This window comes from Lucilia cuprina, chromosome 3, assembly GCF_022045245.1.
Source record: "Lucilia cuprina isolate Lc7/37 chromosome 3, ASM2204524v1, whole genome shotgun sequence".
NCBI lineage: Eukaryota > Metazoa > Arthropoda > Insecta > Diptera > Calliphoridae > Lucilia > Lucilia cuprina.
The window spans coordinates 10619142-10636870 of record NC_060951.1 but is presented as its reverse complement, the minus strand read 5'-3'; the positions used below and the strand labels follow the sequence as shown (position 1 = coordinate 10636870).

General features: G+C 31.7%; 4 protein-coding genes across 4 annotated transcripts; 3 read left to right on the top strand and 1 right to left on the bottom strand.

Moving 5' to 3' along the window:
- Nucleotides 1–1716: 1716 nt before the first annotated feature.
- On the bottom strand, nucleotides 1717–2429 carry LOC111685556 (general odorant-binding protein 28a-like). Its single transcript, XM_023447822.2, has 3 exons — nucleotides 2253–2429; nucleotides 2100–2188; nucleotides 1717–2043 (listed from the first exon to the last, which is right to left on the bottom strand). The coding sequence occupies exons 1-3, from the start codon at nucleotides 2389–2391 to the stop codon at nucleotides 1825–1827; spliced, it is 447 nt and encodes a 148-aa protein (XP_023303590.2). The 5' UTR covers nucleotides 2392–2429; the 3' UTR covers nucleotides 1717–1824.
- Nucleotides 2430–5752: 3323 nt separating this feature from the next.
- On the top strand, nucleotides 5753–6488 carry LOC111685557 (general odorant-binding protein 28a-like). The gene is made up of 3 exons (XM_023447823.2): nucleotides 5753–5942; nucleotides 6012–6100; nucleotides 6172–6488. The coding sequence occupies exons 1-3, from the start codon at nucleotides 5804–5806 to the stop codon at nucleotides 6388–6390; spliced, it is 447 nt and encodes a 148-aa protein (XP_023303591.2). The 5' UTR covers nucleotides 5753–5803; the 3' UTR covers nucleotides 6391–6488.
- A 4629-nt stretch (nucleotides 6489–11117) lies between these two features.
- LOC111685558 (general odorant-binding protein 28a-like) lies at nucleotides 11118–11896 on the top strand. Its single transcript, XM_023447824.2, has 3 exons — nucleotides 11118–11339; nucleotides 11398–11486; nucleotides 11557–11896. The coding sequence occupies exons 1-3, from the start codon at nucleotides 11201–11203 to the stop codon at nucleotides 11773–11775; spliced, it is 447 nt and encodes a 148-aa protein (XP_023303592.2). The 5' UTR covers nucleotides 11118–11200; the 3' UTR covers nucleotides 11776–11896.
- A 4115-nt stretch (nucleotides 11897–16011) lies between these two features.
- LOC111685555 (general odorant-binding protein 28a-like) lies at nucleotides 16012–16805 on the top strand. Its single transcript, XM_023447821.2, has 3 exons — nucleotides 16012–16197; nucleotides 16357–16445; nucleotides 16508–16805. Exons 1-3 carry the CDS (start codon nucleotides 16059–16061, stop codon nucleotides 16727–16729), a joined length of 450 nt encoding a protein of 149 aa, XP_023303589.2. The 5' UTR covers nucleotides 16012–16058; the 3' UTR covers nucleotides 16730–16805.
- Nucleotides 16806–17729: the final 924 nt, after the last annotated feature.

Below are 17729 nucleotides of genomic sequence, written 5' to 3'. Positions count from 1 at the left end.
TTAACTGACTGCTATTGGCCAATTAAACTTCAGTTATAAGTGAGAACACACAATTAACAAAAACAACAAGTATGAATGTATAGTCGGGCGTAGCCGACTATATGATACCCTACACCAGTCAGTATGTATGTTAAAAATGGGGATTATTTAAAAAAATAAAGCATTTGGTTTATTTCGGAATATTTTTACTTTTTTTTTGGCAAAAAAAGAGATTTTTTAAGAGGGCTCAAAGGGAAGTAGGGCAAAATATGGCCCTATCCTTAAAAATGTTGGTAGGGGGAGTTAAGTCTTCTTCAATATTATTTATGTAGAATTTAAAAGTATTATTAGTGTTTGTAAGTGAATTTTGACCTTTAAGTCATTTTCTGAAGGGGAGTTTGTATGCGGGATAGGGTCAAATGAAGCCCGATCATTACAAAAATCGGTAGTGTCATTTAAAGTTCTATAAATCTAAGTTTTGTCGACTTTTGTTAACATAATTTATCATTTAAATTAATTATAAGCCAAAAGACCCTATTTGGAGGGTACGGTTGTATGGGGGCTAGTCGAAATAATGGACCGATTTTAAACATTTTTAATAGGGCCAAGAGAAGCGTGTGTGCCAAATTTCATCCAATTATCTTGAAAATTGCGTCCTGTACCTTGCGCACAAGGTTTACATGGACAGCCAGCCAGCCAGACGGACGGACATAGCTTAATCGACTTGAAAATGATTCTAAGCCGATTGGTATACTTTATGGTGGGTATAGGACGAATATTTTTGTATGTTACAAACATCAGCACAAACCCAATATAACCTCCCCACTACAGTGGTGTAGGGTATAATAAAACAATGATTTCGGAAGAAGAAAAACTTAATATTTTAGGTAAATTGGCACAGTGGTATAGGAAAAAAAGAGGGATATAATTCGGTAACTTCTAAACGGCTAATCCGTTTGGATGAAAATAATAGTGCTAGGTAAATTTTCTAAAAGATTTTGAGTTTTCCCTAACTAATTTGTCACTTAAAATTTTTAGGTTTTGTTTCATTTATCGTATTTTATGTAAAGTCAGCTTTCTAAAAAGTATAAATTATATATACATCTTCTTAGAAACTTTTTAGATAACTTAAAAAGAACTTTTTCTTTACTTTTTTCCCAAAAAAAAATTTTAAATTAAAATGTCTATAACTTTGGACTCAGTCATGATTTTTACATAATTCTTTCACTGCTTGATATATAAACTTGTTAAGTGAATAAATAGCGAAAATCAGGAATATTTGGACCCGCTATTATTAAAAAACTAAAGTAAGGACGGTAAAAATTTTAAAATTTTAATTTTCAAATGCGAATATCTTCTAAACTATAAGAGATTATTTACTGCTACTTCTATATACGATTTTTTTAAATCGAAACTCAAATGAAGAAATAGGATCGTTTTCAAAATTTAACATAGCCGAGGTGTCCTAATTTGAGGACCAGCCGCCGCGCCTCTGGTTGGCCTATAAGGTCCAAATTCAAAACCTAAACTCGACAACACCTCCTCTTTGTGCATACCAAATTAAAATCGGATTAACCGTTTAGAAGTTACCGAATTATATACCTCTTTTTTTTCCTATACCACTGTGCAGCCTTCAGACAAAAATCTACAACTGCAATGTTCTAGCTTTTTGTTTTAAGGGAATTTCTGGATAGAGAGAGATTTGAAAAATTTATTTTAATTGCATTAATAACGAAATGATAAAATTTATTTTAAACAAAAATAATACATATACATCATACTGTAAGCTTTAAATATTAACAAACGTCATCTAAATCTCAAATCATTTATCATTTTTTTTTACTTTTAAAAATCTAATTTATCTTTAAGGCCATGAGCAAGAGACTCATCTTTAAAGCATTTTCCATACTTTTCGGCAGCTTCACAGTGATCATCAGGAACATCAATGCCACTGCAAGCATCAATTATTTCTTGAGCAATTTTCATTTTATCCTCGACACCATCGGTATATTTTTCAGCATGTGATAAAGCAACTTCTTTAACAAATTTACCATTATTATCCATCTGAAAGGTGAGTGAAATATTAATATAAAGTATGTCAGTGAAAAACAATCACTTACCACTTCATATTTCTTCATGAGACAGGAGCGTAAACATTTTCCCTCCATGGACGAGGCAGGTTTTTTACCCACTAATTCTTCAACATCAACTGATAGTAGAAAAAGTATTTAATTAGTATTGAATTCTTAAAAATAAAAAAAATATGTACGTACCATCCTTGGCTCCAACTTCAGCTTTACAATCATCCATTTTAGCCATAAATCCGGCTATAGCTTCTTTCTTATCAAATCCTTTAATCAAAATAGCTCCAAAAATACAGAATACTGTCAATGTTATATAAAATTTTGCCATTTTAACCGTTTTATTGTTGCTTGAAACTGATACTTTTTGCTAAAATTTTTTATCTATTTATATGAAAAATATAAATGCATATTTTAATTAAAATCCTATTGTCAAAATATTTAAATGATATTATAATTTCAATTCAATAATTTTCATTAACCCATATAATACCTATTTAGTATTTAATTGCATGTTTCTACGTCTAGCGTAATATGCTCTTGCATCTGTGAAATTATACGTTACGCCCGAAATAATTTGAAGCCGAAAACATATGACTTTTATTATTGACCTTCAAACTTTTTTTTTAAATGTGAATACTACAAATTTGAATACTATAAATTTTGTTTTAACAATTTTTTAATTGAGTTTAATTAATTTGTTAAACGATATAAAGAAAGTAATCATCCCTATTCTTCATTTCAATTCGAATCGAATTTTTCTTCTTTTGTCAAATTTGGAATTTTGCATTTTGATTTGAAGCTCCCTCACTTAAATAACATTCAAACAACAAGTATGAATGTATAGTCGGGCATGGCCGACCATTTGATACCCTACACCAGTCAGTATGTTAAAAATTTGGATTATTATACCCTTAACCTTCGTGAGAAGGGTATATATAAGATCCAAATCTTCAATAATTCTGTCAGACATGCTTTCGAGAAGTTTCCTATTGAAAATTAGCAAAATCGGTCCATATATAACTGAGATATGGGTAAAAATCTGAGACTACCTCTGAAAATTTACTTAACAAATTATAAAAAAGCATAAAAACAACAAGGAGATAAAACAGTAATATGTTGTTAATACAGCTCATATTTGTTTGAGGGTGGTAATACAGTTTGATGGTGGTAGTACAGTACAACGGTTAATATTTCTTTCTGCTACAGTTTATATTTGTTTGTGTGTATGTTATATGTGACAGAGATACAAAATAAACATACTTGGTGAAGGGTATATAAGATTCGGCACAGCCAAATATAGAAATCTGACTTGTTTTTTTAATAATTTTTTTGGAATATTCTTACTTATTGTTGATAAAAAATGGGATTTTCTATAATAGGGTTCATAGGGGAATTGGGGTAAATAAGGGCTATCCATATAAATTTTGTTTATAAGTGAATTTTGACTTCTTCTAATTTTCCTGACTTACTCAGGACACATCCTACATTACTGGACCGTTCGGCGTGAAACATATTTGATCTGCAATTTCAATCTGAGACCTTGAATTCTCAACATCCTCGCAAAACGGTAAGTTATTGAAAAACCTAACCCGTGATTATCTAGTTCAAAAATATTAAATCTTCGGATGTTACAGGGCTGACTGATAATGTCGTGGGCTCCGTCGAAGTCAACCTATAATAGTGAGAAATGTATAGTTTTAACCTCATGTTTTCTCTATTAGGGTCAAGATTCGAACCTAATCATTTTAGTCAGGTCATCCTATTCTTATGGGATGCTCAAGACCTGCTCAGGGGGTATATTACTGAACCGTTCTTCATACATTATAAACCGATTCTCATTATAGTCTGCGGAAATAAAAGAAACTTATAATTTTCCTGATAAGACCTGCTCGTGAGTACATTCTACTGGATCGTTCGTCGTGGAACATATTTGTTAGCCATTTCAGACCTTGAATTCTCTACATCCTCGCAAAACGATGTGTTATTGTCTTATTAACTGATGAAAACACTAACCCGGGATAGTCTAGTTCAAAAATATTAAGTCTTCGACTGTTCCATAAGAGAAATGCTTAACTTTTTGATTCCTTCATTAGGGTCAAGATTCAAAACTAATCTATTTAGTCAGGTCATGAAATTCTTATGGAATCCTCAAGACCTGCTCAGGGGGTACATCCTACATTACTGGACCGTTTATCTTTTTCTGCGAAATAGAAGAAACTTTTAATTTGTCTGATAAGACCTGCTCAAAAGTACATCATACATTACTATACCATTCATCGTGGAACAAATTTGCTTACAATTTCAATCTTGAACCTTGAATTCTCAACATTTTCGCAAAACGGTGAGTTAGTGCCTTACCTACAGATGAAAGCTCTAGTTCAAGATTATCTTGTCCAATATTATCAAGTCTTCGACATGGAAGATGTGCAATCCACTCTACTGTTCCAGGACAGACTGATAATGTCTTAGATTTAATCGAAGATTAACTTATATTAGTAAGAAATGGATTGGTTTTAACCTCCTGTTTTCTCCATGAGGGACAAGATTTGAACCTAATCTATTTAGTCAGGTCATCAAATTCTTATGGGATGTTCAATGAGACACGTCTTTAAACTTAATTGATTATTTACCAATACCTTTCCATTTTCACATACATATGAGTATTAATTGTAATTAAAAACAAATATGAATTTATAATCAGACATTGCCGACCATATGATACCCTACACCAGTCAGTATGTTAAAATTGTGGATTTTTTTATATAAAGCATTTTATTTGTTTTATTGCAAAATTTTTTACATATTGTTGACAAAAAAGAGATTTTCTACAAGAGGGCTCATAGAGGAGAAGGGGTAAATATGGGCCTATCCTTATAATTTTTGGTAAATGAATTTACGTCTACTTCAAAGTCATTTATGTAGATTTTGATCGTTTTATTAGTAATTATAAGTTAATTTTGACCTTCAAGTCATTTTCTGAAGGGGAGTTTGTATGGGGGCTAGGGTCAAATGAGGCCCGATTTCTATAAAAATTAGTATTGTCATTTATTGTTCTATAAAACTAATTTTTGTTGATTTTTGTTGACATTATAAAACATTTAACGTAATTGTGAGCCTAAAGGCCTGATTCGGGGGGTACGGTTTTATGGGGGCTAGGAGAAATAATGGACCGATTTCAACCATTTTCAATAGCGTTCGTTCCTGAACCAAAAGAAGAGTATGTATGTACCAAATTTCATCAAAGTATGTATCAAATTTCATCAAATTATCTTGAAAATTGCGACTGCAGCGTGCGGACTAGTTTTACATTGACTCACATACAGACGGACGGACAGACGGACATAGCTAAATCGACTCAAAAAGTGATTCTGAGCCGATTGGTATACTTTATGGTGGGTCTAGGGCCAATATTTTTGGGTGTTACAAACATCAGCACAAACCCAATATACCCTCCCCACTAAAGTGGTGTAGAGTATAACAAAACTTATAATAGGTCACCAAACATACTCTATTTTTTACGTCACATACATATAATTTCATAGTTGAGGAAGTATATTATAAATATTTAGTTAACGTGAACATTTTTGAAGAATCTAAAATAATGTTAACAATAACTTTTAAACCAGACTTTATTATTATCGTATAAATACACCAAGAGTTTAGCTAAAAGTTATCAGTTTTGATTTAACATTCAAACAATTCGAGTTTACTTGTAAAAACTACAATACTTCTTTTTGAAAATGGCAAAACTTTTTGTAATTTTGGCAGTTTTCTGTATTTTTGGTGCTGTTTTAGTTAGAGGATTTGATAAAAAAGCAGCTGTGCAGGCATTTATGGCTAAAATGGATGAATGCAAAGCTGAAGTTGGAGCTAACGATTGTAAGTAATAACTGGAGAAAATGTTTAACTTCAATATATTTTAAAAACATATTTATATATAACTTTCAGCTGATGTCGAGGAATTAGTTGGCAAGAAAGCGGCCTCTACTATGGAAGGCAAATGTTTACGTTCTTGTCTTATGAAGAAATATGAAGTAGTAAGTTGCCATAAGCTTCATTTAGAAATAAATATTTTTAATAATAAATTAATATTTCTTTTTAAATACAGATGGACAATAATGGAAAATTCCTTAAAGATGTAGCCTTAACACATGCTCACAAATACACCGATGGCTCTGAGGAAAGAATGAAAATTGCTAATGAAATAATTGATAACTGTAGTAGCATTGACGTCTCAGATGATCATTGTGAAGCTGCCGAACAATATGGAAAATGTTTCAGTGATCAAGCTAAGGCTCATAACATTAAGGATGATTTTGATTATTAAACATTATTTATTTGATTTCGGCAAATGATGATGGAAATTGAAAAGTTTGTTGGGTTATTTAGAGAATTGTTGTTTCAATAAAATGCAATTTAAATAAATTTATTAAAGTTTTCTTATACCTTGTAGCTTATATAATCTTACAAGCTAACGGTAAATTCTGTTTTACTAAGCAAAATAAGCTCCTTTAACTCGTTGACGCTCATTAAAAAAAATTATAAATCTACTCACTCGCACACTAAATTTTTGCAAAATTTTAATACTTCGTTAAATTTCACGAGTACTGTCCGAATGTTGTTCATATAATAAAACTATATTTATACCCTACACCACTATAGTGGGGAGGGTATTATGCGTTTGTGCTGAAGTTTGTAACACCCAAAAATATTGGTCCTAGACCCACCTTAAAGTATACCAATCGCTTTCTGAGTCGATTTAGCTATGTCCGTCCGTCTGTCTGTGTGTCCATGTAAACCTTGTGCGCACGCAACAGGTCGCAATTTTCAAGATAATTTGATGAAATTTGGCACATACTCTTTTTTTGTTTCATTGAAAATGGTAGAAATCGGTCCATTATTTCTCCTAGCCCCCATACAACCGTATCCCCCGAATCGGGCCTTTAGGCTCATAATTACGTTAAATGTATTATAATGTCAACAAAAATCAACAAAAAATAGTTTTATAGAACAATAAATGACAATGCTAATTTTTAAAGTGATCGGGCCTCATTTGACCCTAGCCCCCATACAAACTCCCCTTCAGATATTGAATATTAGTTCAAAATTAACTTATTATTACTAATAAAACGATTAAAATCTACACAAATGACTTTGAATTAGACGTTATTTCATCTACCAAAATTTATAAGGATAGGCCCATATTTACCCCTGCTCCCCTATGAGCCCTCTTGCAGAAAATCTCTTTTTTTGTCAACAATAAGTAAAAATATTCCACAATAAAACAAATTAAATGCTTTATTTAAAAAAATCCACTATTTTAACATACTGACTGGTGTAGGGTATCATATGGTCGGCAATGTCCGACTAGAAATTCATACTTGTTCTTTATTGTTTATGTGCTCGTAATCCTGTGTGTCCACTCAGAATACGTGAAGTCATACTAACTTCAGATTTGCTCATTTGAGGAGATTTTTCGTCTTGCTCTCATCAGGGTCACCCTATAGGATCTTCGTCGTTCTACCCTTATGAGATTCTTTCACCAATATTTTAGTTCAACTTTTGTTGCGTCGAATGGTTTTGCCTTAACTGCCTCGAGCTCCCTTCCCATTTAAAACTATTACATTCGCATTTTCTTTACCGACCCATATGATGTGAACCTTACCTCAGGGAGAGTATTCAGTTATGGCTTTCTTACAATTCAATACGGTCTGAGATTTAGTTCTATCACCTGATATCGCCTTATTGTCTGGAAGCTTGTGTTATGATTTGGTAAACGGTGTTATATTTCAGACCCACTTTATACCCCAATTCAGAGCCATTAGTGAACCAACGGATTTCTACTCATATTTGCTCTAATGTTCTGCCTGACCAAGACATTCTATCTGGGATCAGCGTTTCAAAGTTTTCGACATATTCTGTATCTGGTATTCGATCAGGCATGTCTGATGATTGTGTATAACCTTCCATTGTGTCCAGTATACATTGATGACGTGTCCAATAACCACCGTCTCATATCTTAAATATGTTTCGCAACGTTTCCACGTATACCCAAGCAGCAAGAACTTCCTGTAGTAGTTTGATATTGCACTTTTTGCCTAAAGCACTCCACCAGATTTTTGAAGCATAGCTTGAATTGTTCTAATTACACATTTTTAAAGCCAATTTGTCATAGTAGAACTAATGCTATGTATACACGATCTTACGTTGGCAGTAAAATGTGCAGAAAATGTCTAATAACAGTGTAAACTTACAAATTTTGTCTTTCAATATTGTCAGTAATGCCTTTTCTGACAACGTTACAAAAGAAAAATTATAAGTTTAAGCGATTGTTAGACATTTCCTTTACATTTTACTGACAACGTTGTAAGATCTTACAACCGTACATTACGGCTTTAAGACCCCATTTCTTGCCTATAGTTCTCCTACATATCGGCAAGGACCGATGTGCCTTGTTGATCCTATCCTATATGTAGTGTCTCTATTTTAATTTCCGGTCGAGAATTACACCTATGTACTTAACTTGCCTGTCACTGGTATCGTCTTGCGCAGGAAGCAAGGTTCAGTTTACGAAGAAATTTTTGTCTTTCTTGTGAAAAGACAGATTTTCGTTTTTGTTGAGTCCAGCACAAGGCCGTACTCACAGCCTCCTCAGCTATTCTACACAAGTAATTTGAATCCTTTCCCTTTAAAAGTATTACGACATCATTTGCATAGCAGACTGGTCTAAGTCCTTTCTGTTGGATTAACCCAGAGTAAAGGTGACAAAATTCCACCCTGTGGTATATCGCGAAATGATAGTTATACCATACATCTTTTTGGCTTTAACAAAGGGACTGTTTGGCGCTTATGTTAAAGCATTATACCCCTTTCCAGGAAAAATTGTATTAGTTCTACAACTAGTTCTAAAACACATGATTTTAGACTGAATTCGTTCTACTTTGGCGTTGAGACCAATGATTTTGGCAATGAAATTGTCACCTTCGGAACTGGTTCTGAGGAAGCGTTATGGAGTCGACACTCGTTCTTCAGAACGCTTCTGGAACTAGTTCTTTAATCAATGATTTTTGTTTGAATTTGTCAACCTCGGAACTAGTTCCAGGGAAGCTTTAGAGAATGTATAAACAAATATTTCATTTTTAGCGTTTTTGTTTGAAATTATTAAGATTAGGAGCAATTTTTAGAAACTGTTGAGGAATCTATATATATATATATATATATATATATATATTATATATATATATATATATATATATATATATATATATATATATATATATATATATATATATAATATATATATATTATATATATATATATATATATAATATATATATATATATAATATATATATATATATATATAAAAAAGAGTAGCGTTACTAACTGACTTATTCATCATCGCACAGCCCAAACGGCTGAACCTAGAATCATGAAATTTTGACAGTAGATGTGTTTTTGGTACCTTTTTCAGCCCTTTATAACTTTTAAACCAATTAAATAATCAAATTTTTCTAAATATTTTGGATATATCTCTCAAAATTATGAGACACCTGTTTCGTACTTTTTTAAAATTCAGTTCTTTTTGGGTGTAAAAGGGACAAAACTGTATTAATGGTACTTTTTTAGCATGTAATAAATTTTTTGCTATTTCACTGGGTAAAAAAGTACTAAAAAGGGGAAAAACGGGAAATTAAATTTTATTCAAACTCATTGAGCCAACTTTTATAAAATTTAAAAAAGTAGTTTATTTACTCACGCAAAATAAGCTTTTGGTATATTATTTTGGAATTCGAGTACTAAGGCTTATATAGGAGCAAATTCGAGGAAATTGTTTGGTACCTTTTTGAAAGCACAATTTTTTTAGAACAAATGAATGCAGATTTGAATCGTTTGAGTTTTATCAGTGATATATATTTATATAAAGAACATTTTATAAACTTAATTCTCGAAAAAGTATATTTCTAAGCGAAAAGGGGAAACATTATACTCTTTTTTATTAGTACTTTTCACTTAGTAAAATTTATTCCACTTTTGGTACTTTTTCTTCCTCATTAAATTAGATTCTTTAAGATTACCTTTTTATCTCATAAATAGTAGTTTTTTAATTTTCTTAAATATTCAACCTAGGAACATTAATTTTAACATACATGCTCTTTACTGAACAATATTCTGTAAGTGAGAACTATTTGGTACTTTTCTATTCTTCAAATGGTACCTTTTAGATTCTTTATAATGGTTAACCGGAACACATGGTCCTTATTAAATGAGCATTTATTGAGAGAGATTTTTGTACTTTTTCGTTTTTCCGTTGGTACTTTTTTGAAATTTTTTCGATATTGAAAATAAAATTTAAAATGTAGGGACCTTAGTGAATGAGTATCAACTGGGATTTTTGGTACTTTATTATTCATCAAATTAATTTTTTTTGAATTGTATATTATATTGAACACAGAAACATAACATTTGTTATTAAATGATGATATATTAGAGGTATTGCATATGGTACTTTATTTCAAATAATACTTTCAAAATTTTCTATAATGAATGAAACTAAAAATACAAGCTTCTAACTGAATGCGAATTTAATCACGTGATATTGAACGTGTAAGACTGAAACATTTAAATATGTTTAATCAATTTTAATTTTCTATAAAAGTAAACAAAATTTTGAATGTATTTAATTTAAGTTAGGGTAGCGAAGCACCCAGGGTATTCTAGTTCATGTTATATTATGACCTTGGAAAATTGAAAATTTTATTTTAACAATTTTTCAATAGTTACCTATTATAATGTACAAACATTTGTATTAGCATGTGGATCAACTATAGTTTGAAGCTAGACATATCGTTGGTCACACTTTTGGCTAAAAGATTTTCCAGGCGTAACTTATAATTTCACAGATGATAAATCATAATGTTTTGAATATTTGAACAAAATATTCGTTAAATTTTCAACAATTCAATATGTATTAGTTTTGTTTGATATATGTTAAATTATCTAAAATAGTTTTGACAATAAAGCAGTGCTATCTATTATCATATAAATATGACAATAGATTAACTAAAAGTTATCAGTTTTGAATTATCACTCAAACAACTCAAGTTTAATTGCAAAAAAAAAAACAAGATTTAAAAAATGGCAAAACTCTTTGTAATTTTGACAGTTTTCTGTATTTTTGGAGGTGTTTTAGTTAAAGGATTTGATAAAAAGGCAGCTGTGGAAGCATTTCTGGCAAAAACGGATGACTGCAAAGCTGAAGTAGGAGCCAAAGATTGTATGTAATATGTGGTGAAAACATGTTGGATTTTAAACTTATTATATTTAAATTTCAGCCGATGTTGAGGAATTAGTTGGCAAGAAAGCTGCCTCTACTATGGAAGGCAAATGTTTACGTTCTTGTATAATGAAGAAATATGAAGTAGTAAGTTATTATTATTCACATATAGATACAAGTAATTTTAATAAATGCCCAAAATTTTTCTTCCACTCAGATGGACAATAATGGAAAATTCCTTAAAGATATAGCCTTAACACATGCTCACAAATACACTGATGGCTCTGAGGAAAGAATGAAAATTGCTAGTGAAATAATTGATAACTGTAGTAGCATTGACGTCGCAGATGATCATTGTGAAGCTGCCGAACAATATGGAAAATGTTTCAGTGATCAAGCTAAGGCTCATAATATAAAAGATGATTTTGATTATTAAAAAAAAATATAAAATTGATTTTGCAGATTGGAAATTAAAGAGTTTAAGGGCGAATTTTTCTGTTAAATATAATCTTTATTCTTTGGTTAAACCTAGTTTAATATATGTTTCGTGTTTTTCAATTATCAGTAATGTTACTTATTATCTTAGTTTAACTGAGTGTAATTGGCCAATTAAACCTTAAGTTATAAGTGAGAAAACTCAATTAACAAAAACAATAAAACAATGATTTCAGAAGAACAAAAACTTAATATTTTAAGTAAATTGCAATTTTCTGATTTATTTTATTTATTATTGTTTTAAATGTTTATTTAACATTTTTCCAAAATTTTCAATTTTACAAAAGTATTGTTTGCAAAAAACAGCTGTTCATTATACCCTACACCACTATAGTGGGGAGGGTATTATACGTTTGTGCTGATGTTTGTAACATACAAAAATATTGGTCCAATACCCCACCTTAAAGTATACCGATCGATTCAGAATCATTTTTGAGTCGATTAAGACATGTCCGTCCGTCCGTCTGTCCGGCTGTCCATGTAAACCTTGTGCGCAAGGTACAGGCCGCAATTTTCAAGATAATTTGATGAAATTTGGACCAAGCATGTTTTTTGGCACAAGGACGAAGCCTATTGAAATGGTTGAAATCGGTCCATTATTTCACCTAGCCCCCATACAACCGTACCTCCCGATTTGAACTTTTTATGCTATAATTACGTCAAATATTCTGCTATCTCTCTAAAAATTGGCACAAATAAGTTTTATATAAGTATAAATGATACTGCGGATTTTCGTAATTATCGGCCTATATTTGACCCTAGCCCCAATACAAACCCCCCTTCAAAAAATGACTCAAACGTCTAAAATTGACTTGTAACCATTTGTATCGCAATGAAACTCAACAAAACTAACTGTTATTTAGAAATATATCCTTTTCCCAAATTTACCGAGGATCGGCCCATATTTGACCTATATAATGCCTTATTTAGAAATTTTAGTTTTTTATCAATAAATGGCTTAAATATTTTGGAATTATGGTAATATTCAACATAAAAGTTTCTTTACAAAAAATAAAAATTTTATGAAAAGTAAAAATTTTAAAAATAGGGTAGGGTATTATATGGTCGGCCATGCCCGACTATACTTTCCTACTTGTTGTTTATGTTTTTGAGTGAAAAGTTGGCAATACTAACAAAGTTAACTGAGCTTAAATATAAAACTGAAAATCACAATCATCGGTTAAAGTCCGCCTATATTTGTTCCGTGTTTAATATAACAACAAGTAAAGCTTAGTTTAACTGAAGAGGAGTAAGAAACCCGCCCTAAGCGTGTTAGTTTTGTTTCAATAAATTGCAATTTTACTGAATTCTCTTAATACTCTTTAACTTAGAGCTGGTTTTTAAGTTGGCAATCAAATGCCAATTAAAAATCAGATTAGTTAATCTAAAAATAAATTCATTCTGATGTTAATCCCCTTTGACCTGGTCCACACTAGGAAACTTTTGTCCATTTAATTCTCTTTTGAAGTTTCCTTAATGTCCACACAAAGAAACTTTTGTTTCAGAAACTACGTGTAAGATTTAGTTCACACTAGGTATCATTTTTGGGAAACTTCAAAAGAGAATTAAGAAAAAGTTTCCAGGTGTGGACCAGGTCAAAATAATGCATGTTGTAGAAAAAAAGAAGAAGACAATTGCAAATGTAATATGAAAATTATTGAAAACTTTAATTTAAAACAAAAAATATATGGTGAAGTCCTCATAATTAATACTAATCGATAAATCAAGCATTTTAGTGTTCATTTTAATAAAAATTGTGTTTTTTTATCAGCTGTTTACAATTTTGCATTTCTTTCTCAAGCTTAAACCACCTCCATTGAACGCTTAAACTAGCAAACAAAATTAGCTGAATGAGTATTTAAAAACAACTTTCGAAGATTAATTTTTATCCCTAATACTTCACCAAAAGAATGGCCCTTAGTATTTGCAAGCTTAATCACTATTTAAAAATATCATATCTTAACTAAGGATTTGTGCATTAAATGCCTCTAAACTGGGAGACACATCAGGAATGGGATTAAAAACCTAGAAATCAGGTAGACGTTCGGGTAATAACGAAAAGTGGTACTGAGGTTATACTAATTACCGTAAGCTAGAATACAATTAGGGTTATAAACCTAAGGCCTTATTGACTGTTATACCTTAACCAAATGCTTTGGCTTTGCATCAAATGGGTAATGGACTGTAAAATTCGAAAATAACTACTGTTTTTGCCAAGCTTTTATGTGATCCCAATACTTTGGAAGCGATGTTATTACCCCGCAGTTCGACAAAGAGTCACAAAAAAAAAACAGTAATTTCCACTAATAGTTAACCACATGGATGATCGTAATTCGTATGTTTTGGGTCATTCGTCACGAATGTACCCTTTGTAATCGAGAATGAAGACAGTCGTCACTTTAGTGTTCTCTTTGTAAGCGGGAGCGGAGACAGTCGTCTCTTTACTGTCCTCAAGTAACCTAGAGATTATACTCTTAAAAGTTGTTTTTTTGTTGTACTTCTGAATGTAGTTATTTTACCCATCTTTTAGAGAAATAATTATTACTTTCTACTAATATGCCACCATCTGGTTGACTCAAATTTATATCTTTCGGGTCAATCGTCACATTATTGTTCCATAGTATTCTAGAGAGTAGACACTTGAAATGTTTAAATTTTATTTCCATTAATATCTTACCACCTGGCTGACTCCAATTCGTATGTTTTTGGTCTTTCGTCACAAATAAACTCTTTGTAAATGAGAATGAAGACAGTCGTCACTTTAGTGTCCCCTTTGTAAGCGAGAGCGGAGGCAATCGTCTCTTTACTGTCTCTTTGTAGGGTGTAGAGTGACGATTGACTTCCTCGTAGGACAAGCCCATGTTAAAATGGTTGGTCACCTGGGTAGTCAGGTGGCTAGGGGTCACCATAAGTGGTAGGTTAAATGGTCAGTTCGGGACTGTCCCGTCGAACTGCTGGGTAAGAACTCAAAAAAATATTGATTGAAAAATTTTATAAAACTAAGTTAATACTACAGGACACTAAGCCTTATGACAATATTAACGATGATTTGTGGCCTATAGGTTCACCATAACATGTTTAATACCCTGATGAAAAGAACAGTAATATAATGATTGTTACTCCCATCTTCGCATTAAAACACTTTGTATAAATATTGCATTTCTTATCAATAACAAAATAATCAATAATCTCCCATAAAAATGTTATATTTATTTTGACTAAAATATGTACAGATTTATATTTCATATCATACCTATAATTTAAATATTAATTATTTCGAACAAATAAATAAACATGTAATTACTTTATTCATTAACTATTTGATTGTAAAGAAATTAATTTTAGAAATTATTTTTATACCCTTCACCTTCGTAAGAAGGGTATAAATAAGTTTGTCATTCCGTTTGTAATTTCTATAATATAATTTTCCGACCCTATAAAGTATATATATTCTCGATCCTTATAGATAGCGGAGTCGATTAAGCCATGTCCGTCTGTCCATCTGTCTGTCTGTCCGTCTGTTGAAATCAGTTTTTAGAGGTCCCCAGATATCGCCGAGATCCGAATCTTTAATAATTCAGTTAGACATGCTTTCGAGAAGATCGCTATTTAAAATCAGCAAAATCTGTCTATAAATAACGGAGATATGAGCAAAAATCCGAGACAACCTCTGAAAATTCCATCAAAAAAGCCACATTTTTTTCATGCTTTGTTAAAAAAGCAACAACAACACTGTGAATTGGATAAAGATGTACATGTGCATGTGGAAATGTATTTGGTTTTATTCAGCAGTGTATTTTTTGTTGTATGTTTGCATGCTGTTCTGTTCTCACGAAGGTAAGTGGGTATAACAAGAACAAGGAGATAAAGCAGTAATATGTTGGTAATACAGCTCATATTTGTTTGAGGGTGGTAGTACAGTTTGACGGTGGTATTACAGTACAACGGTTAATATTTCTTTCTGCTACAGTTTATATTTGTGTGTATGTTATGTGTGACATGTGTGCAGAGATACAAAATGAATAAAATCTGTTTTTTAAAACATACTTGGTGAAGGGTATAGAAGATTCGGCACAACCGAATATAGAAATATTACTTGTTTAATTTTTGTTTGTTTATTAAAATTATATAAATACACTATTAGTTCTAGGTAAAAACATCAGTTATAAAGTAACAGTAAAATAGTTTCGAGTTCAACCAGCTGTCAAAAGTAGTTTAAAAACAATGACAAAATTTTTCGTAACATTGGCAATTTTGTGTGCTTTTGGTGCTGTAGCAGTTAATGCTTTCGATAAGGCAGAAGCTTTTGAAAAATTTATGAATAATTTGAAAGAATGTAAAGAGGAAGTTGGCGCACAAGATTGTTAGTATATTATATAAACAATTAAATAATAGTAATTAAGATCCTTTTGGCGCGAAGCGAATGCATGGCCTCCGGATAGACAGACTAACAACTAAACTACCGGAGGCAACCAGGAATCTCAATTATTAAATTAAAATTTCTTTATATTTAATTTTTTAGCTGATTTTGAAGAAATGGTTTCTAATAAACCTGCTTCTACTAAGGAAGGCAAATGTTTACGTTCATGCATCATGAAGAAATGTGGTCTGGTAGGTGGTGAACGTTATAGAACAACATGTATGTAAATTCAATAACTTTTTTACCTATTTAGATGGACGGTAATGGAAAATTCGATAAAGATGCCGCAATAGCGAAAGCTGAACAAGTTACCGGTGGTGCTGAAGATAAAATGAAAATAGCTCATGAAATAATTGATGCTTGCAGTGGCATCGAAGTGTCTGATGATGAGTGTGAAGCTGCCGAACAATATGGTGAATGTGTCCAAAAACAAATTGAGGCACATGGTATTAAAGAAGAAGATTTTATGAATTGAAAATTTCATGTAAATATGTAAACTATATAGACAAATGATTTGAAATTACAATAAATTTATATCTGCAAAAAAATGAAAAAAATAGATTTTCTACAAGAGGACTTACATGTGGGGTAAGGGTAAATATAGGCCTAGCATTATAAAGTTTGGAATTTACGTCTGCATTAAAAGTATTTCTGCAAAATTTCATCGTATACATAATATTTAAAAGTGAATTTTGATCTTCAAGTCACGTATTGATGGGAAGCTTGTGAACGGCGTATAGAGATGAGTGTGTGACAAATTTTATCAAATTATCTTAAAAATTGCTACTTTTATTAAACATATATACACAGACTTATATTTACATATATAGCCCAGCAGTTCGTCGGAATAGTCCCGAACTGACTACTTAACCTACCACTTGTGGTGGCCCCTAGCCACCTGACTACCCAGGTGACCGACCATTTTAACATGGGCTTGTCCTACGAGGAAGTCAATCGTCACTCTACACCCTACAAAGAGACAGTAAAGAGACGATTGCCTCCGCTCTCGCTTACAAAGGGGACACTAAAGTGACGACTGTCTTCATTCTCGATTACAAAGAGTTTATTTATGACGAAAGACCAAAAACATACGAATTGGAGTCAGCCTGGTGGTAAGATATTAATGGAACTAAAATTTAAAAATTTCAAGTGTCTACTCTCCAGAATACTATGGGACAATAAGTGACGATTGACCCAAAAGTTATAAATTTGAGTCAACCAGATGGTGGCATATTAGTAGAAAGTAATAAGCATTTCTCCAAAAGATGGGTAAAATAACCACTTTCGGAAGTACAATAAAAAAAACATCTTTTAAGATTATAATCTCTAGGTTACTTGAGAACAGTAAATAGACGACTGTCTCCGCTCCCGCTTACAAAGGGGACACTAAAGTGACGACTGTCTTCATTCTCGATTACAAAGGGTACATTCGTGACGAATGACCCAAAACATACGAATTACGAACATCCAGGTGA